At 28.4% G+C, this 25,239-nt stretch overlaps 1 protein-coding gene across 1 annotated transcript; it reads left to right on the top strand.

Moving 5' to 3' along the window:
- The first annotated feature begins 855 nt into the window (after positions 1 to 855).
- On the top strand, positions 856 to 22,781 carry LOC129972635 (chitinase-3-like protein 1). The gene is made up of 9 exons (XM_056086845.1): positions 856 to 957; positions 8,025 to 8,115; positions 9,188 to 9,397; positions 11,400 to 11,656; positions 14,281 to 14,384; positions 15,263 to 15,386; positions 15,852 to 16,037; positions 18,041 to 18,166; positions 20,219 to 22,781. Exons 2-9 carry the CDS (start codon positions 8,049 to 8,051, stop codon positions 20,693 to 20,695), a joined length of 1,551 nt encoding a protein of 516 aa, XP_055942820.1. The 5' UTR covers positions 856 to 957; positions 8,025 to 8,048; the 3' UTR covers positions 20,696 to 22,781.
- Positions 22,782 to 25,239: the final 2,458 nt, after the last annotated feature.

Genomic DNA, 25,239 nt, shown 5'->3' with positions numbered 1-25,239 from the left:
ATTAGGAATAATCTAAGCCTATCTGAAAAAGTATGACAAAAGATTTTACAAGCTATTAATGAATTATAAAAAGTTTTAGGGTGCGTGATCGTATTATAAAAACTTTTACCGATAATTTACACATATCTTCATTAATAAAACAGCGTAAATATGATGACATATTAATTTTTAGCTCAATAATTTCATTTTTAACATAACTGCAAAATTTCAATTGAATATTGAAGAGCTGAAAAAAATCAACATAGGCTGTGAGACATAAATAAAATTAATAATTGCATTAAATTATAACAATCTCGAAATATCCTGAAAAATCAATAAAACAACGGAATGCTGTTATTTTTAATTGGGACATATTATTTTTCAGCTTTTGGAGCGGATATTTCTGGATATTTTATCCACAAGACGGATGTATAAGAATTATTAAGCCAAATTTCTAAGGCATTTCATCTTTGAAACATTGAGTAGAAAACTGACAGACATATTAACTACATATCAGCTCAAAGTGTCAGCTTTGTTTGTTTTATATTTCACACCATTGTCACTTAGATATTTAATGATAGATTATTTCATCGGAATAAAGACTAATATAAATAAAAAGAGCGTGTTTTTACCTTTCTTTAAAGATAAGAAATTCAGCATTCCGATTCGTGGTAAAACCATCCTAGCTAACTCATAAGTACGGAAATAAGATTAACATTGCCATAAAAGAATGACAACATGAGAATTGCGGATTGTAATTTATTGATCGTTTGTAATTTATTGAAAACAAATGATAATCAACCAAACGATAAAAAAAGCTGTTGTATAAAATAAGCGCTGGAAAGCCAAAATCATTTATTTATATTTTGAAAATCTATTTGATGAATTGTTTATCTTTGCTGGTTCTCGATTAACTTTAATTCATTTGTTCTATTTAGTTTATTCTTCAAGTTTCATTGGAGAAATCTTGTAACAAAGGTATTTTATTTCCAATATAATATCCTTCAACAAAAAAAATCCCCATTTGAATAATTTTAATTTCTAGAAAATCATTTTAACGCTAATATCTTATTAGTAATGTAGTTAACAGAGTTTTGACTTCCCCAGTATTTTTAGTCAATTAATTTTCATCAGCTTTTTTACATTAACATTCATAAAAAATTCACGTATTGTAATTTGTTAATTTTTGAAAATGTAAAATTACTTAAATCTAATGTTTCCGAAAAATTCTTAAACATTTTGTAAGATATAAGAATACTTCGTATTTTACAGTTACTGTGAACCAGAATACAATTTTTACAACTTACTACCTTTTTAAGAGAATCTTTACTGTAAAATTCGAACCTATTTATACATTCTATAAAGAAATAGGAAATGTATACAAAATACATAAGGGAGATTAGTGAAATTGCTGTTTCATTTCAGAAATCTTCTTTATTCCTTGTTTTATTTCATTCAGAAATTGACTCTCCTGATTTTATAAATTAATTGAATTTGCGACCATCTGATGCTAGTCATTCATAACTGATGATAGTTTCCTAAATAATTAAATTACCAGAAATTTTATCACTAAAAATTATTTTATTTATCAAGTTTGATCCAATAAAGGATTTCTACTTACCTTTCTTTCTCGAAGATGAGACTCAATTGAACCAAAAAAATTCTAAAACATCTTTAAAGCACCAATGCGCATAAGAAAAAAATAATAGATAAAATGAATCAACCAAAACTGCAGAAGAAATTATTAAACGATTTTTCTTGAACGTTTGCTCAGTTATGCTTTTTTCCTACTAGATATTCAAAAGAAAATTCTCAGTACATTAGTCAACCGATGTTGCCATTTCTTAATGTAAATTCTAAGGGAACTTTAATACCAAACGATTTCATGTTACCTATACAATTCAAATTATTTTCTGTGTAAATAGAATTATTTTTCTTTTTAGAAAGCTATTTTTTGTTAATAGTAAAAGTGGCAATTATATAAAAAAAGCTTTTTCTTTCAAAATTATAAATGACTTTTTTTTATCTGTCACTTCATTCTCAACTTAATTCTTTTGTAATTTATTTCTTTCTTTTAATCCTTACGAATAATTATAGCCACGAATAATTATATTCCATATTTTTAAATAGACATGTAATGATTTTTATTAGTAAACTATTAAGCAGTGAAATAAAAAGACTAATTTTTATTTATATAATTCAAACACCTTTTAGAAAGTCTAACAGTTCTTGTTATTTCTTTTTCTTTCATTCCTGCTATTAGCCAAGGGAAGGCTAAAAAGAATGACAAAGTCAGAACTCTTGAATTAATTTACAGTTTCGCTGCTCCTTAATATAAATTCTAATGGAACTTTAATACCAAACGATTTAATTTTACCGATATAATTCAAATAATTTTCTGTATAGATAATTTTTTTCTTTTTAAAAAGTTATTTTGTGACAGTGTTAAAGGTAACAATTATTTAAAAAAAATCTATTTCTGTCAAAATTATAAATGATTTTTTTATATGTAATTTTATTCTCAACGTAATTCATCTGCAATTTCTTTATTCATTTAAATATTTAGGAATAATTATTGTCTGATTACAGGAAAAAAATTAGACATTTCTAAATAAACACATAATAACTTTATTTAATAAACTATTGAGCCAGTGAAATAAAAATTCTTATTTTACTTATATGGTTCAAACGTCCTTTTAGCTACTCTAACAGTTTCTATAATTTCTTTTTCTTTAATCCATGCTACTAGCCAAGGAAAAACTAAAAGCACGACGAAATCGGAACTCTTGAACTAATTTACAATTTTGCTGAAAAAACAGAATACCGAATGAATCAGAGCTTTCAAATTAGATATTTAGATAGGCCGTGCAATGTCTAAAATAGCCATACTATAAGCCATTGTTCACATTTAGGTAGTTTGAAGCGAGGTTTCTAAGTTCAGGTCAGGGTCAGTAATTCTAACACTTCGTGTTTGCTTTAACCAATGAATTCCAAAGCAAAACTATTTTTTCCATTTTTACTGTAATTCGAAAGTCTTTGCTGTTTTTTTTTTTTTTCGCAAGAATCAAAAACTGTTTGACAATAATTCTATTTTCACTTTTGTGCTGATATCAGCACAGAAAATGCCTTCATCTCCAACAAATTCAAGTATTCTATTAAAAGGAAAAACAGTACGTACGTTTTGTATTTATGAAAGTACTTTTTTTTTGTTTTGCAATCACTTAGATATTTTTGCTATCTTTTTTCTAACTGGATTACTCTTTGTCTATTGCTATATTTTGAGTTTTATGCAGCAGACTATTATTTCTAATATAAAAATGTATATGTATATTTCTTATTTCGTAAATAAAATCTAAGAATAACAAAAATGATTTATATATTGCTATATGAAGTCAGTTTAAATGATATCAATGTCGCATAACAATATAAATATAAGTTCATTTTACTTTAAACTGCATTTTGACTTAACCTTTGCTGTAATGTCAGGTATTCTTTTATTTATCTTTTTTAATATAATGCATTATATTAAATTGGTACAACACATCTGACATATTTCACGCAAGCATGAATTCATTCAATTTTTTAAGAATTATTAAAAAAATATATACCATTTTAATATAAATGTGTTATACAACATTTTAATACAATTTTTAATATATATGTGGGTTTGTAGCATATCTTCTGATTGCGTAAAACCTGAGACGTGTTATTTCGAACAAGAGAAAGAACTTTAACTTTTAGACGGTTTTCTACAGTCTAAAAGTTAAGTAAATTTTCAATTAATTAAAAATTAAATTTTGATATTTTTAGCAATAAATTCCAAGCAATTAATCATCAAATCTTCTTAAAATTAAAAGAAATAATTTTTCAATAATAACAGCTTAATTTCTGAGTATTTCTTTTCTTTAATTTTTACTAATTTTTTTTAAAAATTTCAGCATAATTTACTATAATGCCATTTATCGATGTAACACAATTCAAACCAATTTCAATGTTTTTAATTTCTCGAATCTTAGAGTAGGTATACCATAAGTCTTACAGCTCAGGTTTGCTCACTAGTGCATTTTTTCACTTAATTTTATTGTTTTTACTGCAAACGTGTTTTTTTTTTTTTTTACCTTTAAGCTTTGTAAAAAAATTAGCAAATAGTGGCAGGTTATCTAAAAAGGAACAATACATGCGAAATCGAACGTTTGTTTGTTTGAATTTTTTGCAATTTTACACCCTTTAAAAGATTTAGAGGAAATTTGTAACACTTGGAAAGAGTAACTGCGCAAATAAAAATGTTTTACATTCTCCAAAATTTCAGCAAAAGTCACTGAATGAGTCACTCATTGAGCAAAGTCACTGCAAAGTCAGTCAATGAGTCACTGAATTTATTTAATAAGTCACTGAGAAGACACTCCTCTTGAATTGAACTTTGTAAGACAATCATAAACAAAAAGAGACTTTCTTCAATTTCTTTTATTTTTTCAAATACATATGATGTAGCAAATACAGTATGAGGGTTTTTATAAGCTTACAAACTACGTAAATTGTGGCCTGTGGCATCATATGAATGATTCGAAAATCGCCCAAAACGTTTTAAAAGGCTGACTAATATACCTATATTTATCAAATTCAGCATTTCGGTACGTCTTGGGTAGTAGGTGCTCACAAAAAATAATCTTCAAGATTTTGAAAAATTAGAAATTTATTGGAATTTCAACGTTTTCCTTCATACCTTTGAATCATATTAGCGAATAAAAACTATTCTTGTACTACTTGAAAACTTAAACAATTAATTTTCCTGTGGCAGCAGTTTTATTTCTGTGTATTTATTTTTCTCTTTAATCTAAATAAATTTTTCAAAATTAGTTTTAGGCATAATTTTGTGGCAACGTTTTTTTTTGTATCTAATTTTGTGTAATATAATAACGAGACTGTGAATAAATAACTTAAGTGAATATTTTTATAGCTAAATACGGCAAATTTATCATTAACAAATACATTAGACTGGAATTTTTTTCTATAAATTTTGTGATCTAAAAATCGATTTTCACAAAGTGTGACACTGTGCCGGTCGAACGAAAAGAAGGCAAAACAGACTAATTCATTCTGACAGATTGTCATATGGCCATTATTTAGAATCTAGAGATTCAATTTTTTTATTATTTAATATTTTAATGCATTAAGACTAATTATATATATATAATACTGTAACGTATGTAGTACATTATATATATATATATATATATATATATATATATATATATATATATATATATATATATATATATATATATATATATATATATATATATATATATATATATATATATATAATGTACTACAATTATATAATACTGTAACGTATGTAGTACAGAAATTCATATTATTGTTTATTGTCAAATGTCATCTATCAGTTGCCAGATATTGCCAGACAAATAATCTCTCTGATGCTCATCATTAAAGCCAGAAATCCGTTATTTCATTCTACACGATAGTATTTCCTGAAATTACAAGAAATTCTATCATATAACTGAATTATACAATTTAAGGGTAGCATATGAACACTTTAATTTTCCCAAGCAGTGATGTTGTAAGAGTGATTCCATTTATTTCTGTTTTATTAAATAACAATGTAAAATTTTAACAAATATATTTCATATCAATAGTTTGATTGCTTGAAAAGTCAGAATTCTGAAAGAATAAGCTGTGACTAATAAGACTTCCTAATTTTTTTCTTACATAAAAACGTAAAATATAATTATTTACTTCATATAAAGTACACTTTTTCAGCTACACGCATTGGAGAAAACCCAATTAGCGAAATTTATTTATTCAGTAAAAAATTTTCTGTTCAATAAAAATTTCTAAAAATTCCTTTTAAATGACCTAGATGGTCGCTTAAGAAGGTTAGTAATCTTTATATGTTGTTTATTATTAAACTGTAAGTCCTTCCTATATAAATGTAAATAGATACTTAATATTAGGATTGCAAATTTATTCAAGTCATATTCCAATATCGAATATCATTGAAATGACATTAGCTGATAGTGCTGAAAGGAACCCTTTTTTGTGAGTACGATTATTTAAAATTTTTGAAATGGCCAAAGTAAATCTTTTTTATCGATATGGACATTATTTACTTCAAATTTAAAAATGCAGTCATAAAAAGATAGGCTGATATGTAAAAACTGTTATTGAAAGTAAATGAATTTTTATTGACGAATCCTAAGGAAATAAAGAAAAATTGAAATGAGATGGTTCAATTTTAGTTATATGGCGAAACCTTACATTGGAGATTTTGTTTTGTTCACTTAACGTACGAATGCATCAAACAAGTCTTACAATCTTCTTTTCCAATATAAGTAATATTTATAAATTTAATTTTGAATCAAGTTTGTTAGAATGTTAATGCAATGAGTTAAATATTTAATTCTATTAGCAATATTCGTCACCTTTTTTTGACTGAGTGGCCATCTATGAAGCTACGATATATTGATCGATTCTAAAATCAATTTTCAAGCTTTCATTGTAGAAAAAAATTAATCAGTTTTCAATGCGAAAAATACTGTCAAGTAATATTATAAATATAAGAAATCCAAGAACACGTGGTAGTTTAAGATTCAAACAGTGGACAGAAATTTATAATTACTTGACTAAAGAAGTAATTTACCAAGAAATAATATAAAGATTTAAAATTATACTATGATTTAAATCTACAAATAAATCATTTAAAAAGTATAATTTGACGAATACCGAGTAATAATTTCTCGTTCTTGAAAATATTACATAGGCCAGAAATTTATCTTCATGTTGGCAATATCTTCTTCTTGTAAAAAATATAGAAATCTCGTTATTTCATTAAACTTTAAAAAATTCGCATCCTATTGTGTGCATACATCCAAGAAATTAATTTTCTAGTTTCCATTTTTACGAATTTACGTAGGCTTCAAGGAAAAAAAATTACGAGTTCCATACTTTAATAGTAAGTATATCAATCGAATAAGTATATGAACCACTAGTTAGAATTTAAGCATGACTTAAAACGACGAGAGCTAAATATTCCAATTGAGTATTTTTCTCCGAAACAGTGGAATATTTTATTATTTATATAGATTATACGATTATTATACCTTTTTCAGAAGCAGGAACTAGTATTAACATTTTTCTTTTCTCGGATTAGTATGCGAACCTCCTAATTAGAATTTAAGCGTGAATTGAACCGACGAGTTCTAAATATTCCAATTAAATATCTTTCTCTGAAGCATTAGAGTATTATTTATATAGAATATACGATTGTAGTAAGTTTTCCTGAAGCAGGAACTAATATCTTAACTTTTCTTTTCCTGGATTAAAGGAGACAAAGCAATTGCATTATCGTGTAAAATAGCGTCTGAACACAATGCCACTTAAAAATACACAGAAAAATAACATATTCTTCTTAAAGAAGCACATGGACAAGAAGTGGACAAAGACGAGAAAACACGCCGGACGAAACAAAAAAAAAAGTACTTTTCCGAAACAAAAAGCTCAACACCTTCACCTAAAACAGCAACAAAGCGACGTTCAACGCTCCCTTATTTTATCCGAAATGAATAATGCATATTACTTCTATAAATATGAATTTAATGGGGGGAATCCATGTGAATCAAAAACATAAGTGTAGGTCAGTTCAGAAAAATTCTCAAGACGAACAACAATTGATAAGAATCTGGTTAGAAAAAAAAATGAAAATTATATGGAAATTGTTCTTAGTAGAATGAACATGTGGAAGAAGAAAATTCTGATGCTAACCCCCTCCCCTTCCCCCCATGAGATTGATGAAACTGTTGCCAAAGTCAAGGACCTTAAAACTCTTCCGATTACAGGAAAGATGGGCGAATTTTCGAAGTCGTAAATTTTGAGCGTCTGTCGTTCCTGGATTCGCCGCTCAGTTGAACTTTCCCAGGAATATCGGCATTTGAAAGGGTTGTAAAATTAATTCACCGAAATGTTTATTCTGAAGACTTTTAGGACGGATGAAAACCGAAAGTTCTGATCTCTTTACTTTCATTTAGAGCTCTAAAACTCGTCTGGGCGAAATGATCACTCACGGGATATGGATTTTCTGTCTTTTGTCTGTGGTAGGATTTTCTGCTGCTGCAACGAGTAAGAATCTATTTTTAAAAAATCTTTTCTTTAATATTTTTGTCTTTCTTGTCGATTTCTAAAATACATTTCTTGCAACTAAGAATTGTTTTTGGAATATTGTCTTTTTTTATTGTAAAGTTTCCATATAGTTAAATCTTCATGTTGTATTTCTTCAATGAACTTAGATTTTAATAAGTTTAATAACATGTTTTCTTTTGAATCAAACGTTAGTTAAGCTAATAAAAATAAGAATTTTAAATTTACGTTTCTACTACAAATGTTACATGCATAGATCCTATAAAAATTAAAACCTGTATCAAGATTTTTAACTTAATATTCTCTTAAACTACTATTGTTATTAACATCCAAGGTTAAATCACTAAGAAACTTATCACTAAGTAAACCTTATTTTTGGAAGAAAAATGAAATTATAAATTATCTATAGTTTACGCTCTTATATTGAATGGATTCTCTATCTTCATATATCTATATTTAAAGCTGCAACCATATTGATATCTTCTGCGTTACTATTTAATGAATTTTCTAAAATACTTTTAGGTTCTTTATTCCAGAAAGATAAAAAATTTCTGATTTCTAACAATTTCTAATTCCAAGACTTTGGAAGTATTTAAAAATAATTTAAGAAAAACATTGGAGTCTCCCTTTTTTTTGTTATGGAAGAAACAACAAAAAAAATTGACTTCATTTACTTAAAATTCAAATATTTGACAAAAACCATTTTAGCAGTTTGGAGAAAAAATTAGATTTATTAACGCTGTTAAATATCCGTTTCGTAATTTCATTTTTTGTAAAATACTTTTTTACGATTATATTTTAATTTCCTGATGATTTAATTAATATATTTAAATGCCAGTAATGTTTCTCTTAAATAATTTCTTGCGATATGATTTACTAAAGGATTTGAAGCTAAATATTTTCCATTCTTTATTCATTTGTTAAAAGTCTCTTTTGATGAAGCAAATCTACAATTTATCAAAATGTCTGAGCAGACGATTTTTTTAAAAAGTGATATGATATTTTATAACGATATCGATGAATTTAGAGAAGGATATCTTTTATTATATTCCAGACAGTCAGCCAAAGGGAAAGAAGCCTTACAAGATCGTCTGCTACCTAGGAAGCTGGGCAAATTACAGAAGAGACGATGGCAAATTCTTAATTGAAGACATCGATCCCAAGCTTTGTACCCATCTAGTTTATGGATTTGCCAAGTTGAATCACAATAATAAAATTGCTGCTTACGACCCTTACCTAGATCTCAAAGAAAACTGGGGACTTGGTAAGACAATGTTTTTATTCTTTGGAATAAAATCTATAATCTACTTAGAACAAATGCTGATAGAATGATACACAATAACTTCTAAAATGGATTCTAAACATAATTCAATTTTTTAAATTCGTGAAAGCAAAATATTATTTATGAATGATATTTATTAATCGATGTTGTAACCAGAAATTCTAATAAGTTAATTCTATTTCAAATATTCAAAACAAACTCATTTTATATCAAATATTTAAAAGATCGTAGAAAGTGCGAGTAATTTGACAGACGATAAGATTATTGAAATACAGTTTTTTACAGTTAGAAAAGGAAATTTATTTGTTATTAAGGTGATGGTGGTGATGGTGGATTTCTGAATAACTTTATTAGTATTTTTATTCATTTAAATTTATTTTTCTAAATGTTAAGCTACCTGAAAAATTGAATGAAAATCAATAATAAAGAGTAGAAGATAAATTAAATATTTGTTTTAAGAACAAATCTTCAATTGGTTGGTTCAAAATGCATTCTTTGTGTATGCATTCTTTTTGTAACTAAGTTTAAAATATTCGAAGAGTTTTCATTTGCGCATTAATGTATTTAAAAGTTATATAAGTATAGTACATAATTTTATTAAATGTGAAACATTTTTTCTGTTTACTTTCATTAGTTACTGAAATATATGTGAACTGAATTTTAAAATAGTACATGCAATCATCAATTAATTCAGAAGATCTTTTTAACTGAAGCGTTTTGATGATTTTTAGATTCTTTTAAACGTTTAAGATTAAACACAAATCTAGATTCTGATAATCCCACAAAAAAAAACTTTTTGATATTTTTTTAGAATCCGATTTCAAATTTTTATTGACTTCTCTTGAAAAAATAAACTAGAACATTTTTAAATATGCAAATGAAAAAAAATATATAAGAAAAAGCCATATTTAAAAAAATGATTAAACATTTTTTAACATATCAAATTACAATTAAATCACCTTTATATTACTTTAAAACGATTGTAAATTAAATAAATTAAAATTTAGAGTACGAAAAATTTTAATAAATTTATTATTTATAGAAATCGAATAGTAATATTGCTTGTTAATAATTTGTTCTTCTAATCTTATTAGAAGTGAAATGTTTCAGTTAAATCAATTGTAAATGAAACACATGATCTAGCATTTTTATATAATTAAAATAACAAGCATACAGACTTATTGCTTTTTAACATTAGAACTTCTAGAGTTCGAAAATGAAATCAATTTTCGCTATTAGATTTTGAAGCAATTTTAGATTTGTTGATTCATGCAACTAGAGTTCTTGTTTAACATTTGCCTATTATGGTATGCCAAAGATAGTAATAAATTTTTAAGGAAAGCGTTCAATAAAAATAACTATTAAAAATCATTTTTAAAAAGATGAATACATCAACGAATTCAAGCATTTTAGGAATTCAGACATAATTTAACTTGTGTTCATTTATTTGGCTTTGATATTGGCTGTTTTCGGTACATATTTTTGAAACAATTTATTAATTTTCATATTTTTGGCACAAATTAATGTTTTAAGAGCTGAAAGAAATTTTATGAATAAAACAACAGTTAATGAAGAGAGAAATCAAATCTTTTTTCAGGTTCAGAACAATAAACTTATTTCTGACGGATAAATTTTAAAATTTCCTCTGTTCGGGCTGAAAAATGACAAACCCCGGTTTTTGGAGATATTACTGAAAAATCTGAAAATCTATGCTTAATAGATTTATAGATATTGCTGAGAAATAGTCGAGAGTTTTTCCTTTTCCAATTTGGAAATTATTTCTTGTCAGACAAAACTCATTATAATTATCTCTTGTTAAATTTATAAATTTACATTATATTCTTATCCAATTTAAAGTATTGGAGCTGATAATTTGCATCAACCAGAATTTTTAATATCTTAATTATTTAGTTTAATTAATTACCTTATTAATTATTCTTGCGAAGTTTGAATAGCATTCAACCATTACCAATAAATTTTCTAGGAGCATATGAGCGTTTTACTGGTCTAAAGAAAAAGAATCCCAGTCTAAAGACCTTGCTAGCAATTGGAGGATGGAACGAAGGTTCGACCAAATATTCTCGCATGGCCAAAACCGCATCTTCTAGAAAGACATTCATCGACAGTTGTATAGAATTTTTACAAAAATACGGTTTCGATGGCTTAGATCTTGATTGGGAGTACCCAGCTACTAGAGGTGGAATTCCAGAAGACAAGAAGAATTTTGTTCTACTGCTGAAGGTATTTTTTGAAATTCCGTAGCCTCAAAATCAAAGAGTTTAACTGCATAAAAACGAATGGATGCCAAACTTAATTTTTGCAATGAATATTGAAAAAGAATGGCTTTAGTTTGTGTGTTCAATTAAAAAATAGAACACAAGATTAATCTTCTTAAATCCTAATTAATTTTTCATTTAAAATGTGGTTATATAAAACTAAAAGAATTTTCTCTTTTTTTGTTTTCCGATTCACAGGGCAATCATATGCTTGGTTTAATTTCGCCAAAACTAGTCGTTATGCTGTTAAAATACATTTAATCAATCTAAGTCCAACACTTTAAAGTTCTTATACGAGATTTTTTGGACTGATTATTTTATTGTTATTACTTATGATTTCGCCAATATTGTAAAAAATCGAACTGCAAATATATGAGAGTAGAAGGACATATAATGTTTTTATCATTAATTGTATGTTATTTATTTTTTTTACTGAATGTAACTGTTACACAACATATTTTAAACATTACAAATTAATTTGAGAATATCTCAAATTAATTCATAATTTCCGCCCTTTTTTTATTGATAAATATGAAATCAGTATAAATACGATTTAAATGTAAAGTATTTTTGCTGTTTATAATTAGTAACAATTTTGATAAAGAAAAAACAATCTATACAGTGGCTCAAAAAATTGAGAGCACACCTTACTTTTACTTGATAAAACCGACTTTCAATATAAACAACGCCTTACCGGGAAGAGCAAATATGTTTTATTTTTACACATAACAAATGGTTTAATTTAGAGTAAAAATAAAGAAAAATCAACGAAAAACTTCTAAATTGAAAAGTTTCAGAAGCATTTTAAATAAACATACGCAGAATTTCACCTAAAAAAAATTGAGAATACACCAATGAAATTTTTGCAATATCACGCATAGGAACAAAGTGTCACTATTAAGTTGCATGTGTTTTGGTTCTTATAATGGCCTTTAAACGTCATGGTACCGATTTGACCATTTTTTGATGGTATCTGAAGATATTTTACCCCATTCTTCTTGCAACACTTGTTTTAAATGAGTTTTGTTTCTAATTTTGTGTTTTTAAACCACTTTTTCGAGTATGGTTTCGAGTATTAAACCACTTTTTCGAATATTCAATGGCATTGATGTCGGGGTACTGTGTTGGTGTGTGTAACTGCTGTTTGCAATGAAAAATATACCATATTTTGACGTTACGTGCATTCTATTTGGGATCGTTGTCCTATTGGAAAATGGAATTTTCATCTAAACCAAATTTTTAACACTTTCCTTTAGATTGCTGCGACCCTATGGTTCATCCAACTTGTTGCAGAAATTTTTCAAATCATAGGCAGAAGTGTAAGTGCTGAAACTGTGAGAAATGCCATTAGACAAGCTGGATATAAAAGTCGCATTGTTAGAGAGAAACCGTTCATCAGCTTGCAAATTCAAATAAAGCATTTAAAGTTTGCAAAAACTCATCCACTGAAGACCCATAACCTTTGGAAAAAAAAGCTGTATTTAGTAATGAAAGAAAACTCAAATATTTTGGCAGTGACAACCATCGTACTGTATGGAGAAACCCTAATACTGCTTTAGATCCGAGAAATTTACGTGCTACAGTTAAACATGATGGTGACTCCGTCATGATTTCAGGTAGCATGGCTTCATCCGGGGAAAGAAATTTAATTTTTATAGATGACATTATAAATGATATGGTTTACTTGGATATACTTCGCAGCAATCTAAAGGAAAGTGTTAAAAATTTGGTTTAGATGAAAATTAAAATTTCCAATAGGACAACGATCCCAAATAGAATGCACGTAACGTCAAAATATGGTATATTTTTCATTGCAAACAGCAATTACCCACACCACCACAGTACCCCAACATCAAAACTATTGAATATCTGTTCCATACTCGAAGCAGTGGTCCAAAAACACAAAATTAGAAACAAAACCCATTTAAAACAAGTGGTGCAAGAAGAATGGGGTAAAATATATTCAGATACCACCAAAAATTAGTCGAATTGGTACCATGACGTTTAGAGGTCATTATAAAAGCCAAAAGATATGCAACTAAATACTGACACGTTCTTTCTATGCGAAATATTACAAGAATTTCATTGATGTATTCTCAATTTTTTGAGGTGAAATTCTGCGTATGTTTTTTTAAAACTGCTTCTGGTACTTTTCAATTTAGAGGTTTTTCGTTGATTTTTCTTTATTTTTACTCTAAATTAAACCATTTGTAACGTGTAGAAATAAAAACATATTTGCAATTCCCGGTAATGTGTTATTTGTATTGAAAGTCGCATTTATCAAGTAATAGTAAGGTGTACTCTCAATTTTTTGAGCCACTGTATATGCAGAAAAATACATTTTGCAGTATTTTTGACATATTAAAATTCAAGAAGCTAAGCATATGCATCAATTTTATAAAACTAAATTCTTTTGTTTCTGTAAGCAACTCATACACATGAATTTTAATTTTAAATTTTAAATACTTATGCAATCCTAAAAATAATTCTTTATATGAGTTGTAAAATTGAGTATATGAATTAAATATACGAATATAATGAAAAGATCATTTTCTGCTTACTCAAAAATATTTATCTTTTTTCTTTCAGGAAATGAAGGAAGCGTTTTCATCTCATAACCTAATGCTAACAGCTGCTGTATCCGCTGGCCAAAATACAATTGATCAGGCATATGATATACCAGCTTTGGGAAAGTATGTTTAATTCATTGAGCATTTACGATTTCGATTTCTTCAAAGAGAAAAAATAGATTATTTCATGACAAAAAATTTTCATTTTCATTAAAAAAAATTGCTGTAAGTACCCATAAAAAAAAACTTCCTTTAAGTTCAGAAGGCAATTACTTAAGTCTTTTGCTTAGGTATTAAAGTATAAATGAGATGAATATATAAATAAGAATGGTATAAAAGAATTGATATTGCAGAAGAACAGTTTCTACGACAAAGAAAATCAAAATTAAAGGAATGAATGTATTCAATGCTATTGAGTCCTATTAGTCTCAGGTGAAAGTAAAAACTTTTTATTAAATTGAAACCATTATAAAATTGTCGAATTTATTCAGGTGAATATATTTTCATTTCATAAAAATCAAAATATTTTATTCTTAAAATCATTTCTTTAGTTTAAAAGTAAGTGTTCTTTTTAATTCTGAAACAAATTCTTTCTTTTAAAATTGTAATAATCAGTAAACAATTTATCATTTGCATATTTGCAATATGTAGAGCAAATAAAAATCGTTTGCACGTTCCAAAGTAGTCAAATAATTCTTAATCTTTGTCTATACTTTAAAAGCAATTTTTATTCAGATTAATTTTTTTTAAATGAATTAGTATAGCAGAATTGCATAGGTAATTTGTAATCGATTTATTCTTTAACTTCAAATAATTCGACTTAGATTATCAAAAAAAAAACATTTTTGATAGCGCGTTACTTATTTAAAAGCTAACTAATTTCAAAACTTTTTAGTTATTGTTTCTGAATCATATAATTTACTGCGTACAATTATATATTTAAATTTTTTAATTGACTTATTATCATATTTTCATCGCATTTCATTTAATTTATTTACTAGGTATCTCGATCTCATCAATCTCATGGCGTATGATTTCCATGGAGGATGGGACAAAGCGACCGGACATAACTCGCCTCTTTACGCTAGGCCTGATGAAGAAGGAGCGGAGAAAACTCTGAACATAGTCAGTAACTATCACATATTTCTTGCACAAGCAGAATTAATTGGATTGAAATTTATAAATAAAATCCTATTTTATTTGAAGATATGCAAATTTACTAAATGACCTAACCCCCACAAATATCAATATGAGCATTGAAAATATGTATTATTGACATCATTACGAGAATTTGATGCACGGAACCTCACAAAAATGTATCATCTTTCGTTATTGGTGGCGAGTTTAACTATTTATAATTATTATATCTCCAATGGGTCGAGAGCTTGCTTATTTATATGACAACTTCTTATATTCATGTACGAAATGGATCCAGGCTGAGCTCTTCGATAGTAAAGAAAACAAAATAATGTAAAAGCACCTCCAGAATAGTATATGTTACATTTATTCTAGCCTCATTCATTTTTTTCCAATCTGAAGAAAGCATCTTTTGTTATAAAAATTTGCTGTTAAAATTTTTTTTCCTTCCAGGACTATGCCGTGAAATATTGGTTGCGAAAAGGCGCTCCAGCAGAGAAACTCATTTTAGGAATGCCCCTTTATGGGCGAAGCTTTACTCTAAAAGATGTCAAAGAGAATGGACTCGGGGCTCCGGTTACTGGTAAAGGTATGGCTGGAGAGTACACCCGAGAACAAGGATTTCTTGGATACCACGAAGTAAGAAAACAAAGTTGAATATATTTTTTTTATAAATTAAATTGTAAATTTTGAATCGGCCAATTAAAATATTTGTTCGTAAACAAATGTCAACGATTTTTATTCTGCTCGTTTATTACTGATATTAATTGAATTTTTCTGGTAGTTTAACATTTACAAAAATAAATAGACTTTTAAATGAATAAAAAACGAATATAGTCATTCAGAAAAGACGAAATGCAAGACTTTAATTCCCAAAAATGTTTAAAGAAATAAATAAAATAAATATACGTATATAATAGTACAAAATGAAGAAATATTGTCGACTTTAGGACAAGCAACGATAAGTTCCCCCTTTGATTAACAGCTTAATTTGCACCATTATTAGTCAAAAATAATTATTCAATCATAACTGAGCTCAAATAATTATCTTTAAGCCAGAAAATCAGATACGGGAATATTTCCCTATGGGACTAAATATTGTTCATAGTTCTTAGTAATTAATAAATCGATTATCAACCTAGTTAATAGTTAATCGACAGTTAATCTTAATAAATAGTTAATCATTGAATGAATCGATAAAAGCTTAAAAACTTTGATTTCGGTATTAAAATCAATTATTGAGCATCTTTGCAAAAATATTTACTATAACTCAAAAATAGTTTTTGAAAATTTACAATTAATTGAAAAAATAATTCAGTTAAAAAATTAAACTTAAAAGAAGTTATTTTAAATTAAACAGAATAAGATTTCAGATTAAAGTATACATTTAAAATTGCTACAAATTTTCCTAAGCATGTTCAGTTTTGCCTATTAACTATATAAAGTGCACAAAAGTTTAGAGCATTACGATAAAAATTAATTTTAAGTCAAAAATATACAAAATGGTGTACATTTTTGTTACATCAGTATATCAAAAATATACTGACGTAACAAGGCCACTTTCAAATTGAGAACCATTTATGGATTGTACCATTATTATACATTTCTAATTGTTTGTGATGCGTATTAATGTAGCTGGAATTGTCTCCACTAAACTGCCTCGCATACTCTCTAATAAACTTGTCGTGCTAGAGAATGCCTTACACGACAATGGCGTAATTACGAAATATTAACGTTTGGCGAGTATTTAGCTTTTTTATTGAATCTAGCGTGTGAAAGTTGGCGAGTTATTTGGCGATTAATTCTTGAAATGGGGTAAATATTATCCAAAAAAAATCTGTGTTTTAGATACGTTTTTCTCAACTTATTGAGACAAAAATTTAGCACAAAACTACACTTGGAGTCTCAAAATTCCATACCAAATTTGGTATATTTCAATCATTGCATTTTTGAATTTTCACGTTAAATTGTTTCTGAAAGTACAGACCGACAGACAATTAACCCATAGTTGGATTTGGCTCAAATATTGAAATGTATCTACAGTATAGATTTTAAAAATGTGTACCAAATTTCACTTATCTGGCGTTCTTCGTTTAGTAATTATTGTGTTTATATTCCAATAAACGAACAGCCGGGCTTTCTCTAAACAGATTTTACTTAATATTTGATAGGAATCTGTAAATTTGGTGTGAAGATCGAATACCAAATTTCAACCGTCTAGCTCTAAGTGTTTTTAAGTTATCTTTATAACAAAGAGACAAACGGACATTTTTCAAAAATGAGTTTTTCGAAATCATGGAGGCTTAATTTTTTGACGATTACTATTCTTTCTCTGTACTATATATACGAGAAAGTAAAAATTTCATAATACTTTTGTTTATCTGGATGCTAATAGCTAATTTAAAACTTATGGAATAAATTCAAAGTTTTATATGCTTTTATACCATTACTTATCATTAAAAAAATATTTTTGTCTATTTAGTAGTTTTATATAATGAAAATCCATTCATATTTAATCAACGTATATCTATGCTGCTTGAGTTTTGCTGGAGGATTTAGTAATTAAGGCGAAGATAAAAAAAAAAAAAAAAAAAAAAAAGATGCATTTTAGTTTTCGTACATGTGTCTTCGCTATTTTTCAGATCTGCAAAAAGCTCCAGAAGGAGAAAGGATGGAAAGTGACCACTGAAAAGCATGTGCAGGCACCTTATGCCGTGAAAGACCGACAGTGGATTGGTTATGATGATATTAAGAGCATATCGGGAAAGGTAAGTCACATTTCCATTTTTTTTTCTGTGTTAGCATCTTATTACGCCTTGTTATATAACATTTCCTAGATTAATAATTGTATCTACGACTTTACCTGCGTTCTTTGCTTCTAGCAAGCAAACAAAGGAGAAAAAAAAAAGAATTTCACATCATAAAATTTTCAAAGTTTTATAATCAGCCTCTTAAAATAATTTAGAACCATCAATCCTATTAATTCATGCTAAAAATTTCATTTTATTCCCTTTCAAAACATACTCAGTTTTTGGATTCATTTCTTTTATTGCTAATTCTATTATCCTCTATCATTTCTCAAATATATTATAATATTTCTGAAAGATAGTCATTCTTGTAGTAGACCAAGACCATCGGAAGAGATCCCCCCCCACCATCCCCCAAAAAAGTTTTCTTGCATACTCCATAATAAAGGTGTTATGCCAGAGAACACCTTGCATGGTATTAGCGTGCAATAATTACGAAATACTCACCTTTGGCATGAATTTAGCATTTTTACTGAATCTATCATGTCATCTTTGGCGACTTTTTCAACACTGGCATGAGGTTAATAGGATCCAAAAATCGTATTTTTGTCTTAGATTCGTTTGTCTCAACCAAATGAAGCAAAAATTTGGTACAAAAACTCCACTTGTAGCCACCAAATCCCATATCAAATGCGATATATTTAAGTTATTACGTATTTGAATTATCGCGTTTACTTTTTTCTGAAAATATAGACAGACAGATAATCAACCCCCTTGTTGGATGTGGCTAAATATTCGATAAGTGTTTAACTCTATAGAGATCCATTCTGTGTATTGAATTTTATCTTTCTAGATCTCTTCGTTTTGTAGGTATTGTGTTAACTCATATTCGAACAGCTGCTCAGACAGACTTCCTCAGGACGGATATTGCTCAAAATTTGACAGAAATCTACACATTTTAAATTAAGACCGTATAACAAATTTCATCTTTATAGCTCAAAGCGTGTTAAATTATCTTTGTCATAGATAGATATATAGCCTTTTTTCCAAAATGTGTTGTTGTTTTATTAACTCAGAGAGGTCTGTAACATGGAGATATGTTAAAATCTCGAGTTTGGATTTTTTGACAGTTACTATATTTTCTCTGTTGTTGTTGTTGTTTCTAATTCCAGGTGTTATAGCTGTGCTATACCACCTCCATGAAATCAAAGATCTCTAAAAAGTCCAAAAACAATAGTGGATCCTCCGGACATTTAAACATTAAAGAATGTGATTGGGGGGAGGCTTGATCTGCCTTGCACCAAGGACATTCAGCAAAGATTCTCCGTCCGTGTTGGAAGGTGAGGGATTTGCTGTGTCCACTCAAAAAACGAGAGAGAGCTGTTTGCTGTTTTCTAGAGATATTCAGACGGTGACACCAACCGGGACTCTTACCAAAGTACCAAGGGTGAGTAGGTGGGATTCTCCAAAGTGCACTCGACTCCATCTTTTTGATAGAGGAGATTTCAGAATAAGTTAGTGTTGCATCACCATGAAATATGTCAGCTGAGGCAGTCTTAGCCAAGTTATCCGCTGTCTCATTACCATTTAAACCAACTTGTGAGGGGACCCATTGAAAGTGTATAGAGTGTTCAGCGGAGAGCCTGGCAATAAGGTCTAAGATATTGATGCTAATCTTTTCCCCCAATTTCGTCCAATGAGAAAGGTGCTGTATAGAGGAACGACTATCCGTTAAACTCCAAATGTCTCCGAAGACAATTTCAGATGACGTGTCAATATGTTATAGATTGCAATAAGTTCGGATCTGAATATAGAACAACTGACAGGATTACTAAACAAAATATCAGTAGTTCCTTTAGGAGTCTCAATGTGTATGCCACTACCAGAAACGCCACCATCTCCTTTACTGCCATCAGTGTACATTTTTACAATACTTTATTTTCTAATATAATTTTACAGTACAATATTTTCTCTATACTGCGTATAAGAGAAAGTTAAAAAAAATTAGGGTTTACATATTTGATTTAATGTTATCTTTCTTCTAACGAAGTTTCCTCCCTTTAAAATCCTCAGGTTGATTATCTAATCCAGATGAAACTAGGTGGAGCCATGGTTTGGTCCTTGGAGACAGATGACTTTAAAGGCAAGTGCCACGGCTACAAAAATCCTTTACTTAATGCTATTAATGCTGTTCTGAATGGATCTTCGTTGCCTCTTCCGGATCTTCATATTGATGAGGACAATTTCATCTTCCAAGACATCCCTTCATCTTCTTCTACATCATCGCCAAAGTCAAGCACAGAAGTCACCCCCAAATCGGTTGCTGTAACAACTGAAAATCCAGATGATGAACCACTACCTTGCCCAAGTAATGGCTATTTCAGGCACCCCAAAGACTGTAAACTATTTTACTTGTGCCAACCCAGGAAACCTGGACAAGACGCTGGTTACCAGATCTATCTGTTTACGTGCGGTGCAGGCACCGTTTTCAGTGAAGCCATGCGAACATGCGCCTTTCCGAGCAGTGTCCCTGGTTGTTCAGAGAGTTAAAAAGAATGTCCTTTTTGCATCACAAAATGAATGTTTGTATGAAATATTAAATTCATGAACTAAATAGTATACCAACATTTCACAAGGGGCATTATCTCTAACAATTCATATCAGCAATTTTTCTTTTTCAAAAACTTATTGAATACATCATTTTTGTTTAAAATAGTCATTACATCTTTTATTCTTTCTCTAATAATAAATTTCTTATAATATAAGTGCATATTAATGGGAAAATAGGAGGATTAAAATAAATAGTCCAAAGTATTTAAGTTAAGCAAGTGATGATTCTGGAACAACAATTTTTGTGCAATTATTTTTCTAGAAACGAAAATAAATTCTTTTCTCTTTCCACTTTTTAAACGTAGGAAATTATTAATATAGGGAAGAAATAAAGGATGCAAAGTTTTCTGTTTAAGTATTGAATTGGAGGATTAAAAGACCGCCGTATCATGACCTGAAATTAAATAATTCATCAAAGGATCCATTACTAAATAAAAAGGTCTATGAATTCGATGTTAAAGTCAACATATGCTGTAGCTTCTAATGAATGCAAATAATATTATAATTATCTATCTTTGATGACAGTTTTTCAGTTTCTTCAATTAAAAATGTTAAATGCTTATAAGTAAATCGTCAAACAGTTTAACAAATTAAAAACAGATTCAAAGGCTTTTCGTATATCCCTTTTTATTAAATTTTTTGGCGTTCTATAAAAATTCATATAAATATGAGTCCAATGTTTTCAAATGTGAGATTATGTTATTGAATTAGGAGCAAGATAAGATTTTTTTTTTGGTATGCATTTCGAATGATATCAATATTTACAAGTGAGTCGAAAAGATATGGCATGCGTTAAAATCACGCGGGCCGTTAATTGCCAGCTGCGTATGTGATGCCAATAAAAATCCTCACAATTTAGAGTTTTTTAAAATATTATAAGTTCCATGTACAGTGGACATTAAATAGTAAAAAGTAAAAGAAAACATCTTTCCAGGGTGTATTCAATAGCAAACATTTGCTGTCTTATTAGTGCAAAATGCTCAACAATACTGTTATAATGTCTTCAAGACATTACATGGCATTTAAAAAATCGAAAAACATCGTGGAGGTATCGAATTTTCAAATAGCACAACAAATATCTTGTATATAAATTTCTTGTTATCAACTGATTTCATTTTAATCGAGTCGATTCATATACTAATCATATGAAAAACGTAATTCTTCATAACAGATTAATTTTTTACTAAATGTTACATTAATAACATTTAATAACTCAGATTTGTTAGATAAAATATTTGCACCTTTTATCTAATCGAGACCTTATTTCTAACTACGGCACTGTGTCTAAATTTTGTGCAACATTTTTGAGCAGAAAAAAATGTGCTGCTATTCTGCCTTTGGATATTATAATGCAAAAGAAGATGAAAAGTATATGAAATTATTTTTCAAGCTTTCACTTTTTTCATGCAAAGTTATTAAATATATAAGAATATGAAAACTGAAAATGGAAATTTTAAGTCTACATTGTATTGTGTTCTATAAGACGCAAATGTTCTTTCTAGCTACGTTAACTAACTTACAAAAATAAGTATTCAAAAAGTATTCAAAGAAATAAGTTAACTAAATAAACATACTATAAATTCAAGGACTGTTATTAAAAGTTACATAAAACTTATTCTAATGACATTAAAAAACACGAATGGTTCAAATTTAAATAGGATTACATAAATTATACAGGCTTAAAAGGTAATTAAAAGAGCTGTTTCATGTTTTACCGTAAAATCTAAAATAATATTACCAAAAAATAATATGAAAGTAAAAAAAACCGTACTTCAAAGAGAAAAGTTTTACTTGTTACAAATTACACAACATAAATTTCAAATTCAAACTGATGTGCACCACTTTCATCATATGGACGTGAATTATTTCAGTTGTTGAAATATGCAAAACACAAAAATGATTGCTTGTACCATAAACGATCAGAAGCATTTCGTTATTTTATTGCCAAATGCAAATCAGTTTTTATGTATGGACGTGTTAACGTGTTTGTAACTTCTTTTGTGTAAACGTGTACAAAAATACAATGTTAATGTGTTTTTTTTACTTGAACAATAACCTACAATTGGTTAATGTAACTTTGTTTGTTTAAGCAATAAATTGCAATTTTATATTATTGAACTGTGATTGTTTTTCTTTTTCTTCAGCTGCATGATTACCTTCAAGCTCTGAACAGATTGTATTCAGAATTTGATAGATATCAAGAAATCTGAACATAAAGACCGTATATCAAATTTTGACCGTCCAGCTCAAAGCGTTTTTCAGTTATCTTTGTCGCGGATAGACAGACGGACATTTTCCAAAAATGTGTTTTTCGAAGTCGGGAGGTCTAAAATGTGGAGATTCGGCAAAATCTCAAGTTCGAACTTTTTTTTTTTTTGGATGACTGCTATACTTTCTCTGTACTTCTTATACGAGAAAATAAAAAAGGGAAGTCGAAAGAGAAGAACAACTTTTAAAATGAAAAATGTTACTAATGAATTATTTTAAATATTAGAAAACCTTAATAAATAATGCATAAATAATATATCAAGAGTGTGTTATTTTAATAAATATAATTAAAAAATGAGAATAATAATTTTAAAAAATGATTCTGTTAAGTTAGTATTTCATTTTAAGAAAGAAATAGTATATAAAATACAATAATTGCTTAATAAATCCACAAAATAAACAGAAAAATTCTCATCCAACAAGTTTCAATATATCTGAAAATGTGAGAAATTTGTTCTTTATTTTTTGATTGAATGCATTGTATAGCAGTGAAGTTTTTAAGCGAATAAAGTGATTAAAAAGTGCGATCACCAAAGATAAAAGGTACTGATATTTTTAATAGAAGCAAACACTTAAAAAATAAGAAATAACAAATCTTATATTTGTCTTCGAATTAACTAAAACAAATTCGAATGACTGGTGATATTTTGACCTTTTACTAGTAAAAATCAAAGAAACCAGAGAAAATTTTTGAATTATTGTGAATCTGAATAAGATATTTTTCATTGTATGATTTCGTACCAAAGGGAATTCCATGTTTTAATTTGTTAACTTTTTTTATTACTTAATTCGATGACATTATCCTTTTTGGAAGTATGCTTTCTTAGGGACTCACTGAAGAATTTACAGTATATTTTGGGCATTTCTGAATTTTATGTTTTTTAAAAATTAAATTATTGACTTTTTGAATTGTTTAGTTTCAATTTATAAGTTAGAGAAGCGGTTATTCGAAAAAGGCACAATTCACGGGTATGATAATTAAGAAGCTAAGGAAAACATATTAGGAATCCTTAATAATTTATATCTCAGAAAATATCGTGAAAAAATGTAACTATTAGATATTTTCAATGCATTATTTTATTTCAGAAAACTGTTTAAATAATGATAGAGATGATTCGAGAAAAAATTCTTTAAAAAATTGAAACGAATGTTTTTTAATTCTTGTAATTTAAATTTTTTTTCTCTTATTTTTCAAACCCGTGAAAAAATGACAACTTAAAAAAGTTCTTTAAGATAAAAGCATATTCCCTTAGAATGTCGATGACATCATAAAAATAAAGACAGGCAACACATTCCAAACAATTCCTTAACTCGCTATAAAAACGCCATCCTTTGTTTTTTCAGACAATTTAGCAACGTCGTTTTTATAGTCAACTTTAAAACTTGCGATTCCCAATATTTCTATTGGCTCTTCTTACGTATGGATTTCAAAAATTTTGCCAGATATTTTTTTTTTATTATTTCGGAGAGTTTTCACTCCTTTGATCTTAACTTTACGATCAGACAGTTTTCCGGTAGAATAAGCAGCAAGGGCATTGATTTGTCTGGAAGAAAGAATTTGCTAAACTTCTAAAATATATTAAGCAGTCAGTCTCTAAAAGGGCAATATTATTTATAGAACAGGATAAAAGCAATGCATATACACGGAAATACGATATTTGAAATGTAGTGTATATATACTTCTTGAAATGAAATGTTCCATTAAACTAATCAGTTATTTTTGCATAAAATTGTAGAATCTGTTAAAATTCAATTCACTATCATCTAAACAACCAACCCCACAATTTGTATGTGTAGTACAAAAGTTTTGCTCTTACAGAGATATAATAGCACACCATGACATCACTTGGCTTACTTGAAATATATTGGGGGCCGCGGTGGCCTGGTGGTAAGGTCTCGGCTTCGGAACCGGAGGGTTTCAGGTTCGTGACCCGATTCCACCGAAGAACCGTCGTGTAAGGGGGTCTGTTGCACGTTAAATCCGTCATGACCAAACGTCCTCCCGCTGGTGTGGAGAGGGGGTGCCAGCTCAGGTGTCGTCCTCGTCATCTGACCGCGGTTCAAAATTACGAGGTCCGTCCCAAAATAGCCCTAGCGTTGCTTCAAACGGGACGTTAATATAACCAAACCAAACCAAACTTGAAATATATCACCAGTTCGAGTTGAGATACCAGACCTTATTGATTTTATTTTCCAAGTGTAATAAAGACGAAAAA

Source organism: Argiope bruennichi, chromosome 6, assembly GCF_947563725.1.
Source record: "Argiope bruennichi chromosome 6, qqArgBrue1.1, whole genome shotgun sequence".
NCBI lineage: Eukaryota > Metazoa > Arthropoda > Arachnida > Araneae > Araneidae > Argiope > Argiope bruennichi.
Note: the sequence above shows the minus strand (reverse complement) of the source record. Positions and strands in the feature narration are given on the sequence as shown.

Bases quoted from the DNA above. Each gene is read 5' to 3' on its own strand.
- LOC129972635 (XM_056086845.1), top strand. From the start codon at position 8,049: ATGATCACTCACGGGATATGGATTTTCTGTCTTTTGTCTGTGGTAGGA. The intron at 15,387-15,851 runs GTCAGTAACTAT...TTTTCCTTCCAG, and splicing joins CGGAGAAAACTCTGAACATA to GACTATGCCGTGAAATATTG. The intron at 18,167-20,218 runs GTAAGTCACATT...TAAAATCCTCAG, and splicing joins TTAAGAGCATATCGGGAAAG to GTTGATTATCTAATCCAGAT.